Source organism: Micromys minutus, assembly GCF_963924665.1.
Source record: "Micromys minutus genome assembly, chromosome: 4".
NCBI classification, from domain to species: domain Eukaryota; kingdom Metazoa; phylum Chordata; class Mammalia; order Rodentia; family Muridae; genus Micromys; species Micromys minutus.
The window spans coordinates 76,855,150-76,878,871 of NC_137973.1; the positions used below are offsets into that span (position 1 = coordinate 76,855,150).

The 23,722-nt window shown below is 45.1% G+C and overlaps 1 protein-coding gene across 1 annotated transcript in view; it reads left to right on the plus strand.

The window, feature by feature from the left end:
* Positions 1–1,412: 1,412 nt before the first annotated feature.
* Positions 1,413–23,722, plus strand: part of SYDE2 (synapse defective Rho GTPase homolog 2) — a 32,068-nt gene continuing 9,758 nt past the window's right edge. Inside the window, exons 1-4 of the mRNA XM_080915267.1 lie at positions 1,413–2,604; positions 11,188–11,841; positions 13,776–14,866; positions 19,258–19,384. Coding sequence (XP_080771393.1) covers positions 1,428–2,604; positions 11,188–11,841; positions 13,776–14,866; positions 19,258–19,384 — 3,049 coding nt within the window. The 5' untranslated portion in view covers positions 1,413–1,427. The remainder of the gene's footprint in view (positions 2,605–11,187; positions 11,842–13,775; positions 14,867–19,257; positions 19,385–23,722) is intronic.

Sequence of the window (23,722 nt, forward strand, 5' to 3'; positions counted from 1 at the left end):
GTTTTGAGAGGGTCTCTCTCAGGCTGTTCTCTACCCTGTGCCTCCTCCTTCCACAACCTGACTTTACAAGCCAGCACACCATTACACTGAGCCTAGGAAGGGTGAGATTACACACATACAGACAGAGGGGAAATTATTCCAGAAGGCAGCCAGCCAGGCACTAACAAAAGGAGCACAGACCCAAGAGAAGGATGGGGCAGAAGGTACAGAAGACAGAGGGCCATACTGGAACAAGTGAGGGGCATTTGCTCAGCCACCACCTTTTGAGGACTTCAGTACCTATGTGCAAGTATGTACTAGATATTTATATGGTATGAGTTGCTTAAAGGTCGTTCGTAATGCATTAAAAATTATAAAGTTTATGTGAAATCAGATAGCCACACTGACTCTTATCGATCATCCACAGGTCAGGACTTGGTATTGCTATACTGAGCACGGGCCTTCCTATTTTGTGAGAGTAGGTATTTCCAAATTCCACCTTTTCTCTATTTCTACCTAGCTGTTTCCCAACACTGAATTTCAGTTCTTTATTTAAAAGCCGTAAACTAGCGTTTTTTAGTTTGGTAGCTGTACCCAGGGCTTTCATTTGTGGTTCTATTTAACAAGTTTTGTTTGATCTAGGGATTAACTTTGGATGTGCAGGCATCATTTTTACAGAAGGAAAAACAGATTTAAAGAAGAGGGAACCGAAGTGATTTAGGGCATAAAAGTCTTTTAAAAAATCCTCATCGAAAAGAAATTACTGCAAATTCATTTTTGAAAATTATTTATTTTTATGTGCACGGTTGTTTTACCTGCACCTACGTCGATTTACAACTCGCATGCCGGGTGCCAGCCGAGGCCAGAAGAGGACATCGGAACCCCAGACCAGTTACCGGGGCTGCGGGTCGAATCTGTGTCTTACACAAGAGTAGCCAGCGACCCCAACAGCCGACTGATCTCTCCAGCCCCGCAAATTCCTTTCCCACAGCTCAGGGACCTGATCAGAACCTCGCTCCAGCGAGGTACACCTGCACTCACACTCAGTTGGTCCAAACATTCTTTGTTCCTCTCAAGCCAGGACTTGCTGCACCGGAGCCACGCCTCGCGCAGGGGGCAGCAGGGAGGGGCCCGGGAGGGTGGCGGGGTGGCAGCCGGACCCGCTCCACCTTTCCCTCTCCCCAGCCCCGCCGGCCCCGCCCCCGGAGCGCCCACCTCGGCAGCGCCGCGTGTTGGCCCGCGCGCGCCCCGTCGCGGCTCCAGTTCCGGGGCCTGCGCGCTGCGGCGCCCGCACCCCCCTTCGGCCGACCCGCTGCTGCAGAGTTATGCCAAGTATGTGAGGAGCTGGCGAGGACCAGCCGCGGTCATGGAGAGCCGCCGCTTCCACCCGCGCGGGACTCGGAGCCCGCCCCGCGCCCCGGGCGAGCCGAGCTGTTGAGGCGGCGCGCATGGCGGAGCCCCCGCGGAGAACGCTCGGCCGGCTCCGAGAGCGGCGCGGTCCCGGGGTGCCCGGGCTGCACGCGGACGCCTGGGCGGCCTCGCTCTCCGAGGAACGTTCGCCGCCCCGCGGACTCGCGGGCCCGGGCATGGAGCGGCCCGCGTGGGGGACCGAGCAGCCAGGCGCGCGGGTCCCGTGGTCTCGCGGGGCTCAGGAGGCCGCCGCTCTGGGCCGCGCGCTTGCTTGCGCCTCCCTGGGCACGGAGGGCAGCGGCGACGACGGGGAGGACGAGGGCGCGGACTACTACGAGAACCTGCCCGCGGGCTGCGCGCCCGAGGGGGCGGAGGCGCTGCGGGCCTCGCCTTCCCCAGCGGCGGGCTCCTCCCCGGGGATGGAGGGCGGCCGCCTGGAGACCGGCAGGCTGCAGACCCAGTTGCGAGAGGCCTATTATCTGCTGATCCAGGCCATGCAGGACCTGCCCCCTGACTCGGGCACGCGGCGGGGCGGACCCGCGGGAGCCCGGGCTCAGGGCCAGCAGCCGCCTCTCCCCCGCGGCGCAGCAGTGCGCCCAGCCTGCAGCCCCCGAGGCGGCGACCGCCCTCCGCAGCAGGTGTCCCCGCCCCGGTCGCCTCCGACGGAGTCGAGAGTGGGACGGCCTCCCAGTCCTCGGATGCAGCTGTCCAGTTGCAGAAGTCTCGAGAGCCTCCGCGTGAGCCCGCAGCCGCCTCTGCTCCAGCGGTGGGCGAGCGACAGCTGGATCAAATACGTTGCGCACAGGGACGGGGACAGGGACGAGCCCCAGCCACGTGGAAGTGGGATGGACAGCTGGAGCCGGAGCAGCCACCGGGCTGCTCCGTCCGCCGCTCTCCTGCCTCCCATCTGCCAGGACCCCAGCCGGTCCTCGGGACGTCCCTTTAAGGATCCCGCGGGGACCTCTGTGATATCCAGCAGCCAAGAGGACCACCCGGAGGAGCTTCCCCTCCTCAAGCCACCTGCGGTGACTGTCAAGAAACTGCAGAAGTGGATGTATAAAGGACGTCTGCTGTCCCTGGGGATGAAGGGTCGTGCTCGCGGGACAGCACCCAAAGTTACCGGAGCGCAGGCAACCTCTCCAAATTTGGGCAGTTGGAAAGTGCATGAAAACCACGTCCTCTCGGTGACAACGGACCAAAGAATCACACTGACAGGTAGGAGACTTTGCAGTCAATAGGCTAAGCAACGCCACAAAGCCTTCCTGATGCTGTGACCCTTTAATCCAGTTCCTCTTATTATGGTGACCCCCAGCTATAGGGTTATTTTCCTTGCTGCTTCATAACTGTAATTCTGCTGCTGTTATGAGCCACAATGTAAACATCTGTGTTTTCCAGTGGTCTTAGGCGAGCCCAGTGAAAAGATAGTTTCACAGGGGTTGAGACCTACAGGTTGAGAATCACTAGTGTGCTGTTTCCCGCGTGGGCTTCTGCCTCTGCCGGTCGCGTGACGCTGCCAAAGTCAAGCATTAAATCTTGTGTTCTTCGCGCCCCTTCCCTTTCCCTCCTCTTTCTCCCTCTCTTTCACTCCTGCTTTTTTCCTTTTTCCCCTTTTCGGAATATTTTTCTCCCAGAGTCAATGTGTCCTCTCCCTCACAACAACAGTGAGGACAGGTTTTAAGTTTTTTTTACAAGAGGTTTTCGGTTGGTTTGGGGGCGGGGGAAGGTCCACTGCCTTGATTTCTTTTTCTTTTCTTTCTTTCTTCTTCTTTTTCCTTGTGTAGTTCTGGGCAAACTCTAAGACTTGGTAAGTTTGTGAGTCTGAATTCGATCCAAGGTAGAATTTTATAGGCTTCATAAACTGTCATTGTACTCATTAGACTGCTTTTCTTCTCATCCAGAGAGGTACCTTACATACTTAGACATACACATGAGCATTCTGGGAGTACGCGCGCGCACACACACACACACACACACACACACACACACACACACACACACACGACAGACTTAACCCAAAGCTAGGTTTTTCTTCACTAATAGAACACCTAGAATAGTGGTATTGCAATGAAAATAAATGTCCCTCAGGGCCATTTCCAAGCCCTTAAGGTCACCCAGAAACTTAGGAAACACTATTTATAGTAGAAAAACATTTTTTTGAAGTCTGGTTGTCCTTATATAGTACTCAAGTTCTTTGGTTTGCTATGTGCATGTTTTTAAATTATCACTGAGGGTCCAGTTTTAGAAATCTCTGAATTTTGTTGTAAATATTGAAATTCTCTGGTGAATTAAAACCATGTGGCATCTTGACACCTCCTTTAAGACAGAAACTTTCAGTGAGGAGTTTTCAGTATAGTTAAGTCCTGGAAGTATGTGAGGGCTTTGTGAAAGAATGCATGCCCAGTCCAGCTGTGGTCGCTCAGGCTTTTTATTTATTTTTTACTTTGTTTTACTGGATACTCTCTGTATTTACACTTCAAATGTTATCCCCTTCCCCCCTTCCATCTCCCCTTCTCTTCAACTTGTCTCCACGAAGGTACACCCTCTCCAGTCACCCTCTCCACCTCAGTACCTTAGCATTCCCCTACTTTGGAAAAACACCCCTCACTGACCAAAGGCTTCTTCTCACATTGATGCCAGACACTGCTATTCTCTGCTGCATATGCACCTGGAGCCATGGGTCTCTCCATGTGTACTCAGTGGTTGGTGTTCTAGTTCATGGGTGTTGTGGAGGGTTTGGTTGGTTGATAATGTTGTTATCATGAGGTTGGAAACTCTTTTTGCTCCTTCAGTCCTTTCTCTAGTTCCTTCATTGGGGAGTCAGTCGTTCAGGTTTTAATCCCAACACTCTGGAGCCAGAGGCAGGTGCAGCTCTGTAAATTCAAGGCCAGCATGGCTTAGAGAGTAAGATCCTGTTTTTTAAAAAAGAAAAAAGAGATCACATGTCCCACAGGGAAAATGTGGGGGGGAAAGTTGACGAAATTCTAACTAAAAGATGATTCTGTATGATATATAGACAATATACATTCAACAATAGATTCTAATTCTATTTCACCTGAATGAGGAATAGTAGCCGGTCTTTGTGAGGAGAGATGCCCTTTTCTAAGCTCACATCAAAATAATAATAATAATAATAATAATAATAATAATAATAATAATAATGATAACAATAAATTTCCCTCAGATCTAAATTGCTTGTAATAAAAATATCTTACACTCACAACTTTTAAGCTTCTTTCACGAGGTTAATTTGCCTCTGTATGATAAATTTCACTGATAACAAAACTGTGTAAAAACATTCACCATCGAATTACTTTAGTAATTGTGCAAATACTCAGGGAGTTATGTAAATATTTTTCTTCATAGGATGCATTGTTGCTTCTTCCATTTTGACATTAAATCTGCAAGTGCTAGTAACTTCAAAAGAAATTAAACCCACATATTTTAATGCCTGCAGCAGTATTTTGTAGGACCCCAGGGCTGCCGCAGTCTCCTACCTAAGTGTTACCCTCCTTGCTTTCTTTCCGATCACACATTAATTCTTCGGCAACCAAATATAGCAAAATAGTGTTTAGGTATCTAAGAATGTGGATGGCTACACCAGTTTTTCTTGGTGTGCTGGTCTTGGAAACCCGGATTCCTTCACAAGGTTTACTCCCTTCCTCATCTCCACCCAAACGAGGCCATTGTCATGGGGGTGGGGTTAAGGAGTTGGCAAGATAATTTCTTGAGGCTTTACATACCCAGAACATCCTGTGGATTCAAACCCGGTTCTCATACTCAGAAACCTTCATATACGGTCAGAGAGGCTCTGAATTCTCTGGAGGCTTGATCACTAATTCACTTAATTCACTAAAAGGCTTGACCTGACGAGATGGGTGGACTTTTATAAAACACAGTTTAGAGGGCTAGGTGGCTTCCTTCAAGGGGGGTTCCTAGAACAGATTTTGTTATTATATTTTAAAAAGAACTTAATGATAATTTGATTTAGTTAATTTTTCAAGTTAATTATTTTTTACGATTTATGTGCATGGGTGTTTTGTGGGCGTGTGTGTATACGCAGCACGTGTACATATTTATGTGCACTAACTACCTAGTTCGCATGGAGGGCATCAGATCCTGTGCAACTGGAATAGCAGATGTCTGTGAGCCTTCCTGTGGGTGCTGGGAATCGAACCCAGGTCCTTTGCAAGAACAAGTGCTCTTTACTGCCGAGCCATCTCTCCAGCCTTGCTGTGCACCTTTACGTAAAGTGGATGTTAACTGGAGTGGGTTGTTCAAGTAGCTCATAGGGAGAGTCTGTGCTTAGTAGGTCAGGACCTGGGTTTCAGTTCAGGTCCACTCTCCTTCCTCAACACACAAAAGGGAATGAAATGAAAAAAAAAAAATAACAGCCATTGTTTCGAAAAAGTATACAGAGTCTACTTTGAGCAGCATGTTCTTGGTTGTACCAAAGATGGCAAATATTTTAAGGCGTTTCTATTACATCTTCTTTGTGTAGTCACATGGATATTTTCTCTACAAATAAAACGGCAAGTCAGAATCCGTGATAGAGACGTAGTAGAGATACCTAATCTGAGCATTATAAAAACGTGTGGAGACTATTACGACAAACGCGAACAACAGTGGTTTTCGGTTTGATTTCCGGTTCTCACCAAGAACCATCACACTTCTGATGGTGCTGGAGAGTCTGCCGCCTGACGGGTTTAAGCGTGCTGCAGCATTCACAGATTGGCCAATTTGTTCTAATTGAGACGATTATTTAAGAAATCCTAAGTCATTACACATGGTAAATATCGTCAAGTTTCTGCAAGCCTTGAGATGATGAGGGGGCCTTAGTTTATTTACCAGCTGTACTTCATTATAAGCCTTTATTTGAAAAGTCTTAATTAGCATGTGATTTTTAGAAATATAATTTGGAGCACCAGTTGGGTTATTTTGGCTGTTCATTGTGTGAAAAGTGTACTTTAGTCTCTTTGACTCCACTTTTGCGTCTGTGAACGAAGACATGTAGGATAGTTAACTGTTAATAATCTACCTAAAAGTTTTAAGGTGGTGTTACTTAGATGGCACAATCTTAGTTGTTGTTGTAGCAAGTGCTGGGTCGTGAACTACAGTCCTGTGCATGACTGTGCTGTGATCGAGCCCAGGGCTTTATGCACACTAGGCAAGTGCTGTACCCACTGAGCCACATCCTCGGATCCCGGCTTGTAAGATCTGTTTTTGTTTGTTAGCTTGGTTTCTGCAGATAGTTTCTCTACATAGCCCGGGGACCCACTATGTTGAGCCGGCTGGCCTTGAGCTTACGAAGATCCACCTGTCTCCTGAGTGCTGGGGTTAGAGGCTTGTATATCCATTCCCAGCCCTGCCTCCATCCTTCCTCTCTTTCTCACAGTCCTTCCTTCCCCCTTTCTCTTTTTAAAGAGTTGCTTTTATTTTATGCGTATGGTTGTTTTACTTGTTTGCCATTAGCGTGCCAGGGCCCCACACAGTTAGAGATGGTTGTTAGCTGCCATGTAGGGGGCTGGGAATAGAACCTGGGTCCTCTGGAAGAGCAGAGGGTCCACTTAAATGATCAACCATCTCTCCAGACACCTCCCCATGCCACCCCTGCTCCCGTTAGCTCCTCCTATCTTAAGTGAGGTTGTTAGGGAGATACAAATTCCCATCTGTATCTTTTTTGAAGTATTTGAAACTCTGGTTTCATTATTGTTTTTGACAGGAGGGGGAGGGGGCTGCTCCAAATGGTTTCTGACAGTCTTCTGGCTTTAAATCCTGTGCTGAGACAGTTTGGCCTTCCGGCCTTTGGAAGCAAGTGCAGCCTTTTTTTGTTTTGTTGTTTTGGAAGAGTGCCACAGAGCACTGGAGTGGCTGGCGGCTGGAAAACTTTGAGAATTACAAAATCAGCAGAAAGCAGTGTTGTGTTGGTTTGAAAGTCCTGTGCTTTCCCAGTCTTTTTCCCACCCAGAGATTCCCAATTTAGCAGATGTCCGTTTGTCCTGTGAGGACCTCTTAGCTGTTTTCAGGCCCTTGCTGAAGGTGGTGGTGTTCACTGTTGAGATGCCTTTTAAACTTTGTGCATATGAACTCCTTTAAGTGCAGACCCAGTAGGCCCTGGAGCCTGCCTCTCCACAGGCTTTCATAGATGGTGCTGGTCTGCAGTTCTCTTGTCCCTCGGTTTAAGAAAGACCTCCTTTACTTAACATTGGTACTTAAACTGACCCCAGTTAGAACAAGTCACAGAGCTCTCTCTGCTTCAGTCTCATATGAATAGCTAGTGCTTGCATAGTCTTAGTCGATCCCATCTCCCACCAACCAGCACTAGTGATTTTGGAGTCTGCCAGAGAGGGGAGCACATAGGATAGGTGGTTAACAGAACCTGGGGTTCTGGACAGAGCTTTAACCTCTTGTCTTAGTTTCTCAACCTCTTGTGGCTTCTTTCCTGGGGCTGCCCTGATTGGTTCTGTGTAGACGATTGGCAGGCCTTGCCTCGGTAATTTGGTTGCTGCTGGTGTGAGCAGATTGAAAGTTGAGGAGTAAGGCCCGAGAGCTTTGAGGCTGAGTTAGGACACCCCACCCCTGCCCCCAGCCATACTTACTTATTCTGCTGGCCTCTTCTGTGCCACCTTCTTCAATGCCTCCTGTTATGTTTGTAAAATTGGAAATGATCTCAAGGTATTCCTTTCTACTTTTTCAGTCTCAAAAGTGAGCCTATAGTTGCTTGAAGGTTTTTATTGTTATTCACAAGGGGAGCAAATACAATGCCTTTCCTTACCCTTTACTTCCTTTCAGATTTATCTGGGAAATGCACAGAGGTTCAACTTTCTTTCTTTCTTTTGTTTTTAAGCATTTGTTATTAATTTTATGTATATGAATACACTGTTGCTGTCTTCAGAAACACCAGAAGAGGGCATCAGATCTCATTACAGATGGTTGTGAGCCACCATGTGGCTGCTAGGATTTGAACTCAGGACCTCTGAAAGAACAGTTAGTGCTTTTAACCATTGAGCCATATTTCTAGCATAGACTTCAATATTGGATGCTTATAAGAGTATTGTATTTGCAGTTTTTTGTTTGTTTTTTAAAGAGAAGGAAGGGATACCACTCTCTTCAGTAGATTTTAGAACAATGAGAAGAGAAGATACCCACAGATGCTGTACATTTTCATCTAATGATGAGATGTACAACTGCTTAGTCTGCTGATATTTAGAGATACGGGTTAATTACTGAGCAGCCAAATGTTCACTGATTCTAAGGTATCCGGCTTTATTATGAAACAGTTACTGAGAAAATAAAATTGGCTCAAGTAGTTTACCTCTCACTCTGTAGCCTGCTTTTCTCAGTGAAAAAAGTTCCAAAAAATTACCATTGTTGTAATTATCTTATAGACTGTCAAAGTAAAATCACTTTTATTAGAACCTTTAAGCTATACAACGTAGCATGTTTAGTTGCCTTTTGACCTGCAACTGTGTATACTTGTTTTTGTTACTTACATCTTCTTGGGTACTATAATCTGAAACAGAATCTAACTCTTCAGTCTATGCAGCGGAATTAGGCATTAACTTTTTAGCATGGAAGGGAAGGGAGAGGCTTGCACAGGGCCTTCCAGGTTCAGTGAGAGACCCTCAATAAAGCAAGCTGGAGGGTCGGAGAGAAGGCTTAGCAGTGAAGAGCCTTGTTGGGGAAGGCCGGGGTTTGGTTCTCAGTGCTCCCATGGTGGCTCTCAACCTTTTATAACTTTAGTTCCAGGGGACCCTGCTGCCAGCCTCTGCTTCTACATGGATGCACACACATGTTCACACACTCTCACACACTACACACACAGGAATAAAAGCATTAGGTGTCTCACAGTGTAATTACGTTTTCATTCACCACATTGGCTTGCTTAGATACAGGATGCTAAAAGCTTTCCTTTTCTTATTGCAGATTCTGGAATGTAGTATGTGTAGGTATCTGTCAGTGGTGTAGACAATAGATGCTGTGAGGGACAGTGACTCCGCAGATGGATCCAGCTAGATACATGCTTGGGTGTTGTTAGGGAGTCCAGAGAAGACAAACAAGATGTGACATCTGGCTTCAACTTTGTAATTGTGTCAGAACTGTGTGTAACAGTGTCCCTCACAGGTCTGGTATGCTATTACATAAGAATAAGGAGTGACTCATGAAGTATCATATGATCCCTGGGAGCCCAAAGCCCCTGTGACTCCTGGACTTGCACTTGTTATCTTTGGATGGGAAGGAGAGGGAACTGAGGAAAGAATTAAAAAAAAAAAATACAGATTTTATCTATATTTAATTTTTTGTTTTCTTAAGACCGTTTCTCTCTATATAGCCCTGGCTGTCCTGGAACTTGCTCTGTAGATCTGTCTGAACTTGAGAGATCCACCTGCCTCTGCCTCTGCCTCTGCCTCTGCCTCTGCCTCTGCCTCTGCCTCTCTGCCTCTCTGCCTCTGCCTCTGCCTCTGCCTCTGCATCTCTGCCTCTGCCTCTGCCTCTGCCTCTGCATCTCTGCCTCTGCCTCTGCCTCTCTGCCTCTGCCTCTGCCTCTGCCTCTGCATCTCTGCCTCTGCCTCTGCTTCTCTGCCCCTCTGCCTCTCTGCCCCTCTGCCCCTCTGCCCCTCTGCCCCTCTGCCCCTCTGCCCCTCTGCCCCTCTGCCCCTCTGCCCCTCCGCCTCCGCCTCCGCCTCCGCCTCCGGAAGAGGTCAGGGAATTCAGAGCTTCCTTGCTGCTTTCTCTCTCCTGCCTGGCACATAGTAGTCGCTCATTGAGTAGATCAATGGCTTACATTGATTAAGATGCTTGATTGGGTACAAGCTTAGGCTTTAAAAAGAGAATGGTAAATTTACATTTTTAAAGGATTATTTTTTTTTCCAGTAGATGGAAGGTTCCTGAAAGCCTTGGTTATACATGGGCCTAATTTTTTGTTTGTTATTAAGCTCATCATAGCTTAAAATGCTATCACTGCTATTAAACCGCTACGTTTTATTTGCTGTAGCAATGAATTACCCATATAAACGTTCAGAGTATCATAACACTGTGACGACATAATTTAAAAGCATGACCCAATCTCAAATTTCCACAAATGAGCTTTTGTGATAGAGTGTGCTTAGCTTACTCTTTTTCCTTAGCACAACTCTTTGGAAGCTAAACTTCTTTAGTTACAAGTAATGTAACAGTTCTTGAAACACTGTCACACTGTGTTGACATGTACAGTAATGGAAGTGTCCCGGCCTTCACTAGATCCTGGGAAAGGGCTTTTCTGTCAATGTGTATTTACTCGTGAGGTTTGTGCTTTAATTAAAGTTTTTAACTTAATTAAAAATTTTAACAAGGCTTTTAAGTTTGGTTAAAATTTAAAGGCTTTTATTAAAAATTAATCTTTATGAAAGTAAAAGAATGTTACTTGTGCTTGTTATGATGTTTATATCATGAGTTGATATTACTCAGATAGTAATTAAAAGTGTTCTTTAGGAACTTTCTAAACACACACACACACACACACACACACACACACACGCACGCACACACGCATGCACGCACGCCGTTTGGTAAGACTTGAGCACCATTGTATTTTATAATAAAGACAATGCTAGCTTGTTTTTCTTTTCCTTAGAATTTCATAACACTTATGTACCATCTTGGATTTCTAAACTGAAATTACATTTCAGTGGAAAAAATAGTTTTTATGGTTTGATTTTGATCTGTGAATATGATTAATGTCGCTTTTACTTTTAAACATTTTAATACCTGCTCTGCAGTGACATGCCTTTTCTCTATGTCCTCTTTTGTCCTTTGAAGCAGACTTATTTGAGAATGTCTATGGGTCTCCACTGAAGAAACGGGAACCTGAAGATGTAAGGGGTAACACCGAGCTTAGAGGCCACCAGCCCCTGAACAACATCACTGTTTCAAAGAAACGCAATTGGCTGTATCAGAGCACTCTGAGGTCTCCGAGTCTGGACAGACGTTATTCCTCCCTCTCCCCCGTGTCTCCGCCCAAGCATTGGCTCTCGCCGCCTTTCTGTAAATCCCACAGGGAACACTGCACACACGCCATGTGCAACACTGCCAGTCCCCCATTATCAAGAAACGGCTCTCTAGCCTTCAGTGAGGACAATGACGCTGATGAAGGAGAAATCTGGTATAATCCCATCCCTGAGGATGACAACCTGGGCATAGCACATGTCTTGAGTCTTGAGGAGGCAAACGCTGCTGTCCTGAAGCTCCCTGCTGTCGGTGTGAGCACGTTGTCTGCTACGGAGCCTCATAGTGAACACTTGCCCTGTCCTACCCAACACAGAGATGGCGTCCAGACCTCACAGTCAAATGGAATGAATCCTGTGGATTCCACTCGTTCTACAGGAATTATGCAGCAATGCAAACACAGGTCAGGACACAGGACACCAGAAGGCCTGACGGCAGAGGACAGCCCTGTGTTGAAATCTGCTTTGACAGGTAAAAGTTACTGTATACCCGAGACTTCTTTCTTTTCAGGTCTTTGATAGTTCCTAACCATGGATATAGATGGTGTCTGCTGTACGTGTCTTACACTGTGTCCTTAACAAGTGGAAGGTGTCTCAGGCCTGGAGACAGATAGCTTAGCATTGAGAGAGCTTGTTGCTCTTGCAGGGGACCTGAGTTTGGGTCCTGACACCCACAGCAATTGGGTCACGATCACGGCCACCTGTAACTCCAGCTCCCAGAGCATCCAGCACCTACGGCTTGGTACATAATTTTGTATATTTAAGCGTTTTTCACCTTATACTTTCTATAGCTGTCTTGTGATTTGCTTGGTGTAATTGTGGTTTCAGTGAAAATCGGACTCTATGCTTTTTATATTTTATTGAATTTTTAAGAATCAAAGCAATTTTGCACTCACACAGGCCTGGGTGTGCACGTGCTGATTCTTGTGTGTAAGTTGGGACACGTGCATGCTACACTCATGAGGTCAAGGACAACCTTGGGTGTGTGTCCTCGTCTGCCTCCTTGTTTGAGGTAGGTCACCTCTGCATGTGCCACCTGCTTCCCCGTCCCACCTCACTGCAGGAACGTCGAGCGCAGACCACACAAGCACACCCCACTCTCTTTGTGTTCCGAGATCTGAACTGAGGCTCTCACGCTTATGCAGCAGTCACTGCTCAGGAGACCGTCTCCTGAGCACACGCTCCCTCGTGTCTGCAGGAGACGCTCTAACGTATAAAACTCGTTAGCTGCTCACCAACTGTTTATAAAAAGAAAACGAATATTAAATTCCTTAATAATTTAGGAAAAGCCAGAGCGGTTTAATACACTAGGTAGCTCTAATAGGTTATAATAAAATAGGTAGAGGTTAGATGAAGCAGGACCCCGATTACTGCACAGTGTTCTCGGCCAGTGAGCCAGGACAATTGTTTTGTGATTGGCAGTACAAGGGATGCTTTGTCCCGTATGCAAGCACTCCATTCCTTACTAGCTGTTTACCAGAAAAGCCCAGTATGCATACTTAAAATGGTCCTTGTCCTATATACAGACAGTATTGTCATTAGAATACAGAGATGGGCTGAAGGAGGCTTTTTGTTCATGCTTTACAGAAAGGCCATTTAATCTACTGATTCTGAACAAATAAACATGTTCACATTTTGATCCTGAAGTAGTTCAGCCAAGATTAGATTCTGGTATTAAGATTATTAGATCGTTCTGTGAAGGAGTAGACAAACCCCAAAAATTAAATATTAAATAATTGCACTGATAACTGTATTGTTTTTTCAAGGACATTTCAACTTACATATTTCAGAACATATTTTTATTTTGTTTGATTAATTTGAAAACTTACTGGGAACATGTACAAACTCAGAAATGAAATTGGTTAATCCATCCTTTTTTAACTGACGAGTTTAGCAGTTAGCATAGTCTGTCAGTGTTCTACCAGAACCAGCTTACCAGGAAGCCCAGTTGGATATACAATATCCTAATAGACTTTTAGAACAAAGAAGGCCTCTTTGCTGCCCAAATTATCGACTTATTTGGTTTTTAACTTTTTTTTTCTTAAATCAACAACACTCAGCTTTAGAGGGCATAGCACAGAAGCAGTACTGTGATGTTAAGAGTTCAGCTTCTGGCTGAGTGCACTGACAAATGGGTCCTTTTCTAGTTCCTCCAGAACTTAAGCCACTGTTTCAGGCTCTGCACTCACTGCGAAGGGGAAAATGTATAAGGAGATTGTGACCCTGCACCCTGGGCTCCTTGTCCATTTTTTCTTCAGAACAGCAAGTGGGCAGGGGGTGCTGAGACGGAGACCCTCTGAGAGATGTGGGTGTCTCAGTCCAGGTGAGAGCCAGTTTGCTTTTAGAGCAGGGATAGAACGGGAAGTCGGCTGCTTCTCTTTGTAACACTCTTCTCTCTGCTCTAAGGTCCTGGGATCTTAGTCTCCACAAATAGGACAGAACTGAGAGCTATGGAGCCATCTTCTCCAAGCCCCAGCCCCGTGAAGAAAGGCAGTTCGATTACGTGGTCTTTACCGGATAAAATAAAATCTCCACGCACTGTGAGGAAACTGTCTATGAAAATGAAAAGGTTGCCCGAATTCAGCCGAAAGCTTGGTGCCAGGGGAGCTGTGCACTATGTGAACAGTCCAGAGAGTGCCCCTCCTTTGTCTAAATGGAACTGTGGAGAAAGTCCTGAGAGTGTTATTCTGCCTTCTGGGAACCCCACCAGGAACGTAATAAGCCGGTACCATCTTGATACCACCGTATCTTCTCAACACAGCTACCAGAAGAAAGCCCTTGGGAGCTCCAAGTATTCCTGTAAGGGTGGGTACCTCAGCGACGGAGACTCGCCCGAACTTAGAACTAGATCTAGCAAGCACGGGTCCGAGCACAAACTTGCAAAGGGGAAAGAAACCATTCCAAACAGTTGTAGCAAAAATGAAATAGACATTGGTGCCTTTAGACATTACAGCTTTTCGGATCAGCCCAAATGCTCACAGTACATATCCGGCCTCATGAGCATCCACTTCTATGGAGCAGAAGGTTTAAAACCGCCCCGGACAGATTCAAAAGATGTCTTTTGTGCCATTCAGGTAGACTCGGTAAACAAAGCCAGAACAGCTCTGCTCACCTGCCGGACGACATTCTTAGACATGGACCACACTTTCAACATAGAGATTGAAAACGCACAACATTTGAAACTGGTGGTGTTCAGCTGGGAGCCCACTCCAAGGAGGAACCGCGTGTGCTGTCACGGCACCGTTGTCCTGCCTGCTTTATTCAGAGTGACAAAGATGCACCAGCTGGCTGTCAAGCTGGAGCCCAGAGGGCTCATTTACGTCAAGGTGACCCTGATGGAACAGTGGGAGAATTCTCTCCATAGCCTGGATAAGAACCGTGAGTCAGTGATGTTCGGAGTTGACATCCAAAAAGTTGTAGAAAAAGAAAATGTAGGCTTGATGGTACCGCTGCTGATACAGAAGTGTATCACGGAAATTGAAAAGAGGGGCTGTCAGGTATTGTACTGTTTCTCTGCTTTCTCCTTTATTGGTTGGGAAAAGTCTTGGGAAAAAGTATTCAAGGTAAGGCTAAGGGGGTAGAAAAAATATTTAGACATTTCCCCAGCCTTGTATTACATCATCATCACCTTCATTATTTTGGAGTGTGTTTCATATCTTAGCTTTTGTTGCTGAGATTTGAGAGCATGCTACACTGTTCCACAGTTTATGTTGTGAAGTGTGTGGGCCTTAGGACTGGGAAAGATAACACAGAAAGGCTCAGCCCCTTAACAGGAATTTCTGCATGCTTTGAAATTCTGGGGCAGTTCAACAGTGGATCCCAGAGTCTGGCTTCATATCTGAGTTTAACCCTTTGTTTATTTCCTACTCTCAGTTCCACTTGGCTCTTTACTAGAGATGAGAGCTCCTACTGATAAGAACACATGTCCACGTGTCGTTTTCTTTTACTTTTAGCATTTATGCATATGAGTATTTTGCCTGCATGAGGTGTTTGCCCAGTGCCCTGGAGGCCTGAAGAGGGTGTTGGATGCCCTGGATTTATAGACTTTTTTGGTGGGTCTATGGGTGCTAGGAATTGAACCAAGCCCCTGCGGAAGAGCAGCCAGTGCTCTGAACTGCACAATCATCTTCCCATTCATCTAAAACAGGATGGCAAAGGCAACCTGCAGAAGAAACAAACCTGCCAGTTGTAACACAGTTTGAAAACGGTACCCAGAAGCAGGGTGTGTAACCTGAAAGAACTTCAGTTCAGACACACGATTCTGCCCATGTTGTCTCTTTGGAGCAAAGTGTTTACGTTACAATCCACCTTTCAGTCAGAGGCTCTCCATTTCCTTTTCTGTCCCCACCCTAACCCTGTGTAGAGAGCTAGGAGATTAGGCAGACTTTAAAGTTAATTATTAGACACTTTGCAGTGTTATATTAGAATAAAAAGCTTAAGCAGAGTTAATTTTATTTCATTTTCTGGAAGGTATATAAAACAGATGTATAAAGCCTTTTGTGTTTACCAGTGTCTTATTTGTATAAATGTTTAAAAAGGTTTTTTTTAAGAAAGATCTTCTGGGGGCTAGAGAGATGGCTCAGGGGTTAAGGGCACTGGCTGCTCTCCCAGAGGATCCACATTTAATTCCCAGCACCCACATGGCAGCACACAGCTGTCTGTAACTTCAGTTCTAGGGGACCCAATACCCTCATACAAACATATATGCTGTAAAACATCAATGCACAGGAAATAAAAACAAAAGAAAGGTTTCCTGGACCAGCAGAGTGGCTCAGCAGGTAAAGGCTGTTGACCTGAGTTATATTGTGGTAAATATTAAAAAGGTGGCTTAACCTTTTATCCCGCTCTTTGCTGGCTCCAGGGGCCATCTGGCACTGCGGGGATCTCTAACTTGCCACCTCTAAGAACTCAGGCACAGTTCACTCTACCGCCCCCCGCTGCTTCTGTCCCAGGTGGATGTGACCGCCCCAGTGTGTTGTTTTCACTCACTTCCCCTTGGCGTTTTGTTGCCGAGCCTTAGACATACACATCCCAATTCTGTGGCGGACTTTATGCTTTCTGCCACTACACCCTTTGAACTCAATTAAGTAGTCACATCAAAGAACACACCAAACTACTCTGATCCAATAGGTATAATTTGCCAACCTAGATAAGTCAAATGATCTTGCACAATCCCATTCCTTATAAAATATTCATAACAACCTTATTTATGAAGAGATGCGCCAAGAGAAACATACACATCTGCCTCCATCTTCATTCCTCCCGAATTTCTCCTCTCCTAATCTCCGCCTCCTGCCTCCTCTTCCACTCCTAGACCTTTCCCCGCCTAGCTATCTCATGTCCAATCATGTATTGTCTTAACATAAACCTACAGAGTTTGATCTCTGGGATCTACATGGTGGAGGGAGAAAATGAGTCTGTGACCTTCACACGTGGACAGTGGCACAATCGTCCCCTGGTTATCTGTGGATAACAACACAGATAACCAAATGATTGTAACACAAAGTAAAGTCTCCTTCGACCTAAAAGCTTTCCCTAGGGTATTTGGAATTGTATGTTGTTTTTAAAATGAGGAGGTAACTGAGGCTGGTCTTGAACTCCTGATTCTTTGGCTTCTACTTCCAAAGTACTGCACCTTCCTACACTGTGAGAATTGTATTTTGGGAGCTCGAGAGGAAAGCTCAGTGGCTAATAGTTCTTGCTGCTCTACCAGAAGACCCAAGTTCTATTCCCAGCATCCATATCTGGTGGCTCATCCCTGCCTGTAACTCCAGCTCCAGGGGTACCAACACTTCTGAACTCATGTACAGACATGTACACTCATGTTCATACACACATAGAGTTAAAAACGAGTCTTTGGGAGCTAGAACGGTGGTTCATCTGAGAGGACTAACGGCTCTTGCAGAGGACTTGGATTTGATTCCCAGTAGCCACATAGTGGCTCACAAGTGTCTGCAACTCTTTTTCCAGGGGACCCAACCTTCTTCTGGCCTCCATGGGCACCAGACACACACACGGTGCACAGATTTATATGTAGGCAAGTGTCTACCCATGTAATAAAATAATAAAGAGTTGTGTATCTTTAAAGAAGTATTTATTTTGCTTCTTCTCTCCCCCAACCCCGCATACATGTAGAGAGAGGCCAAGATGAAGGAGGCCTCTTCTGCCTGTACTGTGCCGTCTGCCACGTATTACCACTGTTCATGTTTGTTGCCCTTTTGTTAATAACTGTTCTTTTCTCTGTGAAACTGTTTGAGATTCATATAAAGAGAGGGAGTGACACGAGCTCTTGACGCTGTTGCCTTTGCTGCTTCTCATGGGAAAGGTCACTGCAGAAATCACACTCATGTCCACTATAGTCCAACGTGTGTTCGTGTGTTAGGACGTCAGCCTCTGAATTGAGGGCTATATCCTAAGCTTGCTTTCTTTGATATAGACATTGGATTTTTACTTTATCTGTGTTTGTAACTTGAGCCTTTGGGGATAGAGGTTTGATCAATGTAATTGTTTAATGTCTTAAATAGTGTTTTAGTCTGTCACAGGTCTTCAAGTTCAGAGATATACATGCTTCCTTAGCATAGGGTTTTATTACATTTAAATGGGCCTATACCAAAAGGGCTATCATAAAATTGGTTTCTTTCATTGTGGAAGCATTTCCCTTGATCCTATTTAATATCTGGGCTTTACTTTCTTTGTCATGTGCATATCTAATATATACAGCATAGCCTAAAATATCAAACTACGGTTATCTATGGGTTTCTCTCAGTAAAGAGATTCTGTTTGCGAGGTTGGACCCTGACAGAGAAGTGTCTCCTAGATTTTGTATCTGCCGGCCATCTGGATTTCCTTTTTAAGTTATTTTCTGTGCATGGGTGTTTTGCCTGCATGTATGTCTATGTGTACAGCTGCCTGGTTCTCATGTGTTTACCTCTCACTTGCTGGTCCCAATATGAGTGGCGCAGGACTACACTCATGGCTTTGGAAATGAGAGTCATCTTTCTAGCACGTTCCTTGACCCCCTTGCTGGTAGGAGCACTTTGCATGGATATTCTCTGAAGCAGATTCAGGTTTGTGACCATGTTTTGGGTGTACAGTCATCTGAGAACTCTGGATGCCGTTTTCCCTCGTGACTGTTGCTGCAGCCCCGTATCAGACCCGCCTCCCTGCTCTTGCCCTTGTTCAGTAATTTGGAGGAGAGACATTTCCATTGTCTTTCTCATTTTCTAAATCTCTTGGAATTATATGGAGATTCCTAATTCAGGCTTTTGAGGGTTGTTCATTCTTTGTTATTGTGAAATGACAACAATATTGTCAACTCAGGGTGACCGCTTCCTTAAATAACCTTTTGATTTCAAAATATAGGTGACAACCCTTTGTTCTCCGTAAATTTACCTCTTTCCTTCCTTCCCTCCCTCCCTCCCTCCCTCCTTCCCAAGCAGTTCAGGCTGGCTTTGAATTTGCTACAGCTAAGGATGATCTTAAATTCCTGACCCTCCCACTTCCACCTCCCAAGAGCTGGGCCTACAGACCCAGGGCACCATGTTTTCTGGACTACACCCCCAGGTTGGCTTCATCTCCCTGGATGAGTGTTGAACTTCTGAGGACGCAGTAACTAGAAGAGCTAGAGTATTCACCGTACGAGTATGTCACTGAGTTCCAGAGCGAGCTGTCAGTCTGAGCGCTACAGTAGGCTTCACTTTACCTTCTTTTCAACCTAAAATAGGCTCTATTTTCTCCCATCACTGTAGCATCGGTTAATTTGAGATTTCAGAAGCTGCATTTGAGGTGTTAAGATGATCCCAGGGTTGCTGATTGTCAAGCTCATGTGATTTATATTATATACCACGACGCTCGCTCCTGTCTCAGTAACGTGGCGCTTTGTTTCTAGGTTGTAGGCCTGTATCGATTGTGTGGCTCAGCAGCTGCGAAGAAGGAGCTCCGAGAGGCTTTTGAGAAGGACAGCAAAACTGTCGGTCTGTGTGAAGACCAGTACCCAGATATAAACGTAATAACAGGTAAAGCACAGACGTCATCTTGTGTTTACCTACAGGAAAGAATGTGGATGTACTGTTTTATAACCTACGTTTGATTTGCTTTTGTTCTGAAGGCTTACTTTCCTCCATAAGCTCCTGACTTATTTTCTGAGGGGAGGTGTTAAGATGCAGCTCTGTTCCTAAACAGCTAACGAATGATGGGGAAGTAAGGCCTGAGTATTTCACTAACGCAGACCCATGTCTCCCGCATATACAGACCATCACATTTACTTCCATTTCTGTGTCTTTACTTTTATCACTAATGTTTTGAGGTCAATACAGACGCAGAATACCATGAGATCCATGCACCTGCTTCTCATACTTATCAGGACATGACCAGACTCATCTTCTGTCCCCTCTTTGATCCCCTCCAACACAGGATTATTGAGAAATGAACCCCAGGCATCAAACTTGTCCTCCCTAGATGCTCAGTGGGACTCCTCTGCCGCACTGTACTTTGGCAGCTTTGCTTTTCTTTGCTGAAAATGTCGTCTAACGTTTTCTCTGCCTTAATGTATAATGTATAATGTTCACCTCTCCTGCTTTGTTTCCTTATTTTATACACAATTAATTTTAGGTAAGGATTTAAGGAAAGTTCACTCATCTGAAGAGAATAGTGCACTGTGAGGTTGACTTTTAGAATTGTGGCTTTAGGAATAGTTGTAGGTTTAGGAATAATTAGGTTTTAGCTCAGGGTGCCGAGTAACTTATGTAGAGTGCTTACTGTCTGTTGTCTTGAATGAATGATGTGACTTTGGTCTCAAGAAGTTTACTAAGAGAAAGCAAACCAAAGAATTTTTTCTTTTCTTTTTTTTTCCCTTTCTTTTGTTTGAGACAGTATCTCACCATGTAGTTCTGACTGTCCTGGAACTCACTGTATATAGACTGAGCTGGCTTCAAACTCACAGAGATCCTCCTGCCTCTGCCTTCGAGTATGTGCTTTGCAAAGTTAGCAAAGGATTCACTCTCTAAGAATTCATTAGAGAAAAATTTTATAGATACCTATTTCTAGAAAGTATAAGCAAAAAAAAAAAAAAAAAAAAAAGTGAAGTTTTGTCTCAGCCGGGGCCTAGCTTGGAGGTGAAAGTAACACCATGTGTTTACGCCCTGGCGATGGAAGGAGTGATTTGGGTTGGCTGTTTTAAGAAGGGCTCCTTGGGCTTGGATACTTGCAGTGTTTGTGGACATGCACGCGGGTTAGTGAAGGTCTGCTTGGCAGCATTCTTTTCTAAATAGGAGAGTCTAAAGCCACAGACTCGACGCCATAGTTCTTACCTCTGCTGTTTGCACTGTTCCATTGTGGTAAAGGTAATTTTCAAAGGAGTTTGAAGCTGCTTTCTTTCTTGATTAAAAATACAAAAGACAAGGAAATGATTTGTCTGAGAATCAGCATTGGAATTGGGATGGATTATACACAGGGCCACCAAGAGACAGACAAGACAGACAGACAGACAGAGACAGACACAGAGAGGCAGAGAGAGTGACAGGAATAAAGAGTGAGCACTGTGGGTTTGGGAATTGGCCAGTGATGAGCTGCATAAACCATGGACATTGGGAGCTGTGTGAGCCTGGAATATAAGGGGTGAAGGGAGCCTTTGCTTTAGAACAGGTATAGAGCTTACCACATGAAGCCTTTCTTGTGAACTCGTTGATACCTTGTTTCTGGTTGTATTTTCCATCATTTTAAATGACTTTAGCATCCAAACAACCAGTTCAGAACACTAGGGTCTCAGTTCTTTGTTATCCCAAGTGGTTTGTTTATTGAGACAGAGACTCATGAAACAGCTCAGTCTGGCCTCAGATTCACAACCCCCCATCAGCCTCCCAAGTGCTTGGGTTGCAGGTGTGTGTGCTTGGGTCCAGGCGCCTGGTGACCCTCACATCACCTCTGCTGTAATGACTCACTCCCAAGATCTAACTTGGTTCTGTGGTCCAGAATCTGCTTGCTGCCAACATTGTGAGCTGATTGCATTCCAGATCCATCCCTTCCTGTCCTCCAGGCTCACTCTTTCTCCTGTTGCTCTTTCCTGGTGAGTGTTCTTTAGCGTATGTTTGCTTGCTGCTTTCTCCTAAGTCCTCATTGTTACTGTCTTCTTTTTTTGTGATTCATTATTTCAGCCACTTCCATTAATTGTCTTCCCTTTGGGAAAACCAGTGCCTGTGGTTAGTCTCACCTAACAGCCTGATTGAGATATAATTGCCATAAAATAAGATGCACATATGTAGAGTATGCAGATGTGTTTTCATACGTGCACCATGAGATCATAGCCACAGTGAGCAGGCAGGATACAGATGGCACCTATGTCCTTCGTGATCCTTCCTGCCTGCACCCTCACCTCCACTGCCCCAGTCCCAGGCAGCCTTAGAGCTTTCTATTGCTTTAAGTTGAGTCTCCATTAGAACTTGTGAATTTGCCATTTCTATAAGCAAACAGAAGTACATGGAATTATTTTGAAATTCCCCCACATCATTGCAAGCGTCTGTGGCCTGATTCCTTTTTAGTGCCCAGCAATGTTCCACTCTATGGATATAGTGGATATGTTGATGCATCCAATCATCTCTTGACCAGGGTTACCTTGTCTCTAGTCTGTTACAAATAAAGTTACTGTGAATATTCATTCACACATTGTAATCAGCATACATGTACCTAGTGCTTCTTAAATCACACTGTCTTAGTTGTTTACGTTACACAGTGAGACTTACATTTTCAGGTACTGTCATGGGTTTGGGTTGGGGACATCAAAGTGTTCAGACAAGGAGTTTAGAGGACATGGTTGAATCATGGGGGCTGTGGCTCAGTCAGTGGATTAACCAACTGGTGGGTTTATAATTTGATAACATTTTCTGGGAGATGGCAGAAAATGAAAGGTCTGGCCACCGATGTCATTGGTGAGTGATGTTTAAGGTTGCGCTTTGTCCGTGGTCTCTCTCATGTTCTCACTTGTCTCAACAGCTGTAGGGTGAGCAGCTCCCTGTCTTCTCTGTTGTGTTTCTGATTTATCACAGATGTAGCCATGGGGCCAGCCCACCATGAACTGAAGTCTCCAACACCATGATCCAGATTAAACTCTTTAAAGCATTGCTTGTCTCGGGCTGGACATGGCGTTGGACATGGCGTTGCACACCTTTAGTCCCAGCTCTTGGGAGGAAGGGGCAGGCAGGAAGAGTTTGAGGACAGCCAGGGATACACAGAGAAACCTTGTCTAGGGGAAAATGGCTATTGTATTAGGCCCTGTGTAGCCCAGATCATGAAAAATTTCACCATTATCCTCAGATAATTTCATGATTTTGCTTCTTACATATAGATCTCTAACTCACTTGAAATTAGGTTTTGTGTATTTTCTAAGGAGGTTTATTAGTCTTTAGTAAGTAGATATCTGCTTGTCTTAGCTTCTGTTGAGTCTTTGTTTCCCTACTGTAACCATTTTCTTTATTTACTATTTATTTTGTCTCTTTTATTAGTGGTTTGCTTGTATGTGTGTATGTGCATGTGTGCATGCTTGGTTTCTGCTGAGGTCAGAGGAGGGTGTTGGAGTCCTGAAACTCGAGTTCCAGATACTGTGAGGTGAACTTAACCCTGGTCCTCTGCAAGAGCGGCAAGGCTTGTAACCACTGAGCCATGTCCTCAGCCCCCATTGACTGACTCTGGGCTCCCGTTACTGGTCGGTCAAACTGTCCGACTTGGTGCCTGTGGTGTCACACTCGTGCCTGAAGATCAGCAGGAAAACTTGAGATTGGCAGGTTTAGCTTCTCCCATTTTCCTTTCCAGGACTTTTGGGCTGTTTAAATTTCCTACAGTATATTTTTTAGGACCAGTTTATAAGTTTCTGTGACAAAGCTAGCTGGATTTTATTTTACTTTTTATTTGGTGATAATGGTGATCAAATTCACAACTTACACACACAAAGTAAACAGTTTACCAGTGAGTTGCACTCCCAGCGCCTCCTAGCTGAGATTTTGGTAGTCTCTACATTGATTCTGACATCAGTGTAGGGTATGTTATTGTCACAATGTTGTCTTCTGGTTTAGAAATTTGGGATATAGTTTGTTTTTTTGTTTTGTTTTTTTTTTTTTTTTTTTTTGAATGTTCAATTTCTGAGTAAAACTTTGCATCTGTTTAGTTTCCCTCAAGTATTTAATTCTTTGTGGTGCTGATGTGTTGGGATTGTTTTTTCTTTTTTATATCTCCCTGTCTACCCTTTGTCTTCTCTTTCTCCTTCTCTCCTTTGTCCTCCACCCGTTATTCTTCAGTGTCTACTTAGTCTCTGGTCTTCCTGTGCCTCGGGTGGGTCCCTCCCTCCTCACTTCCTTCAGATGGGA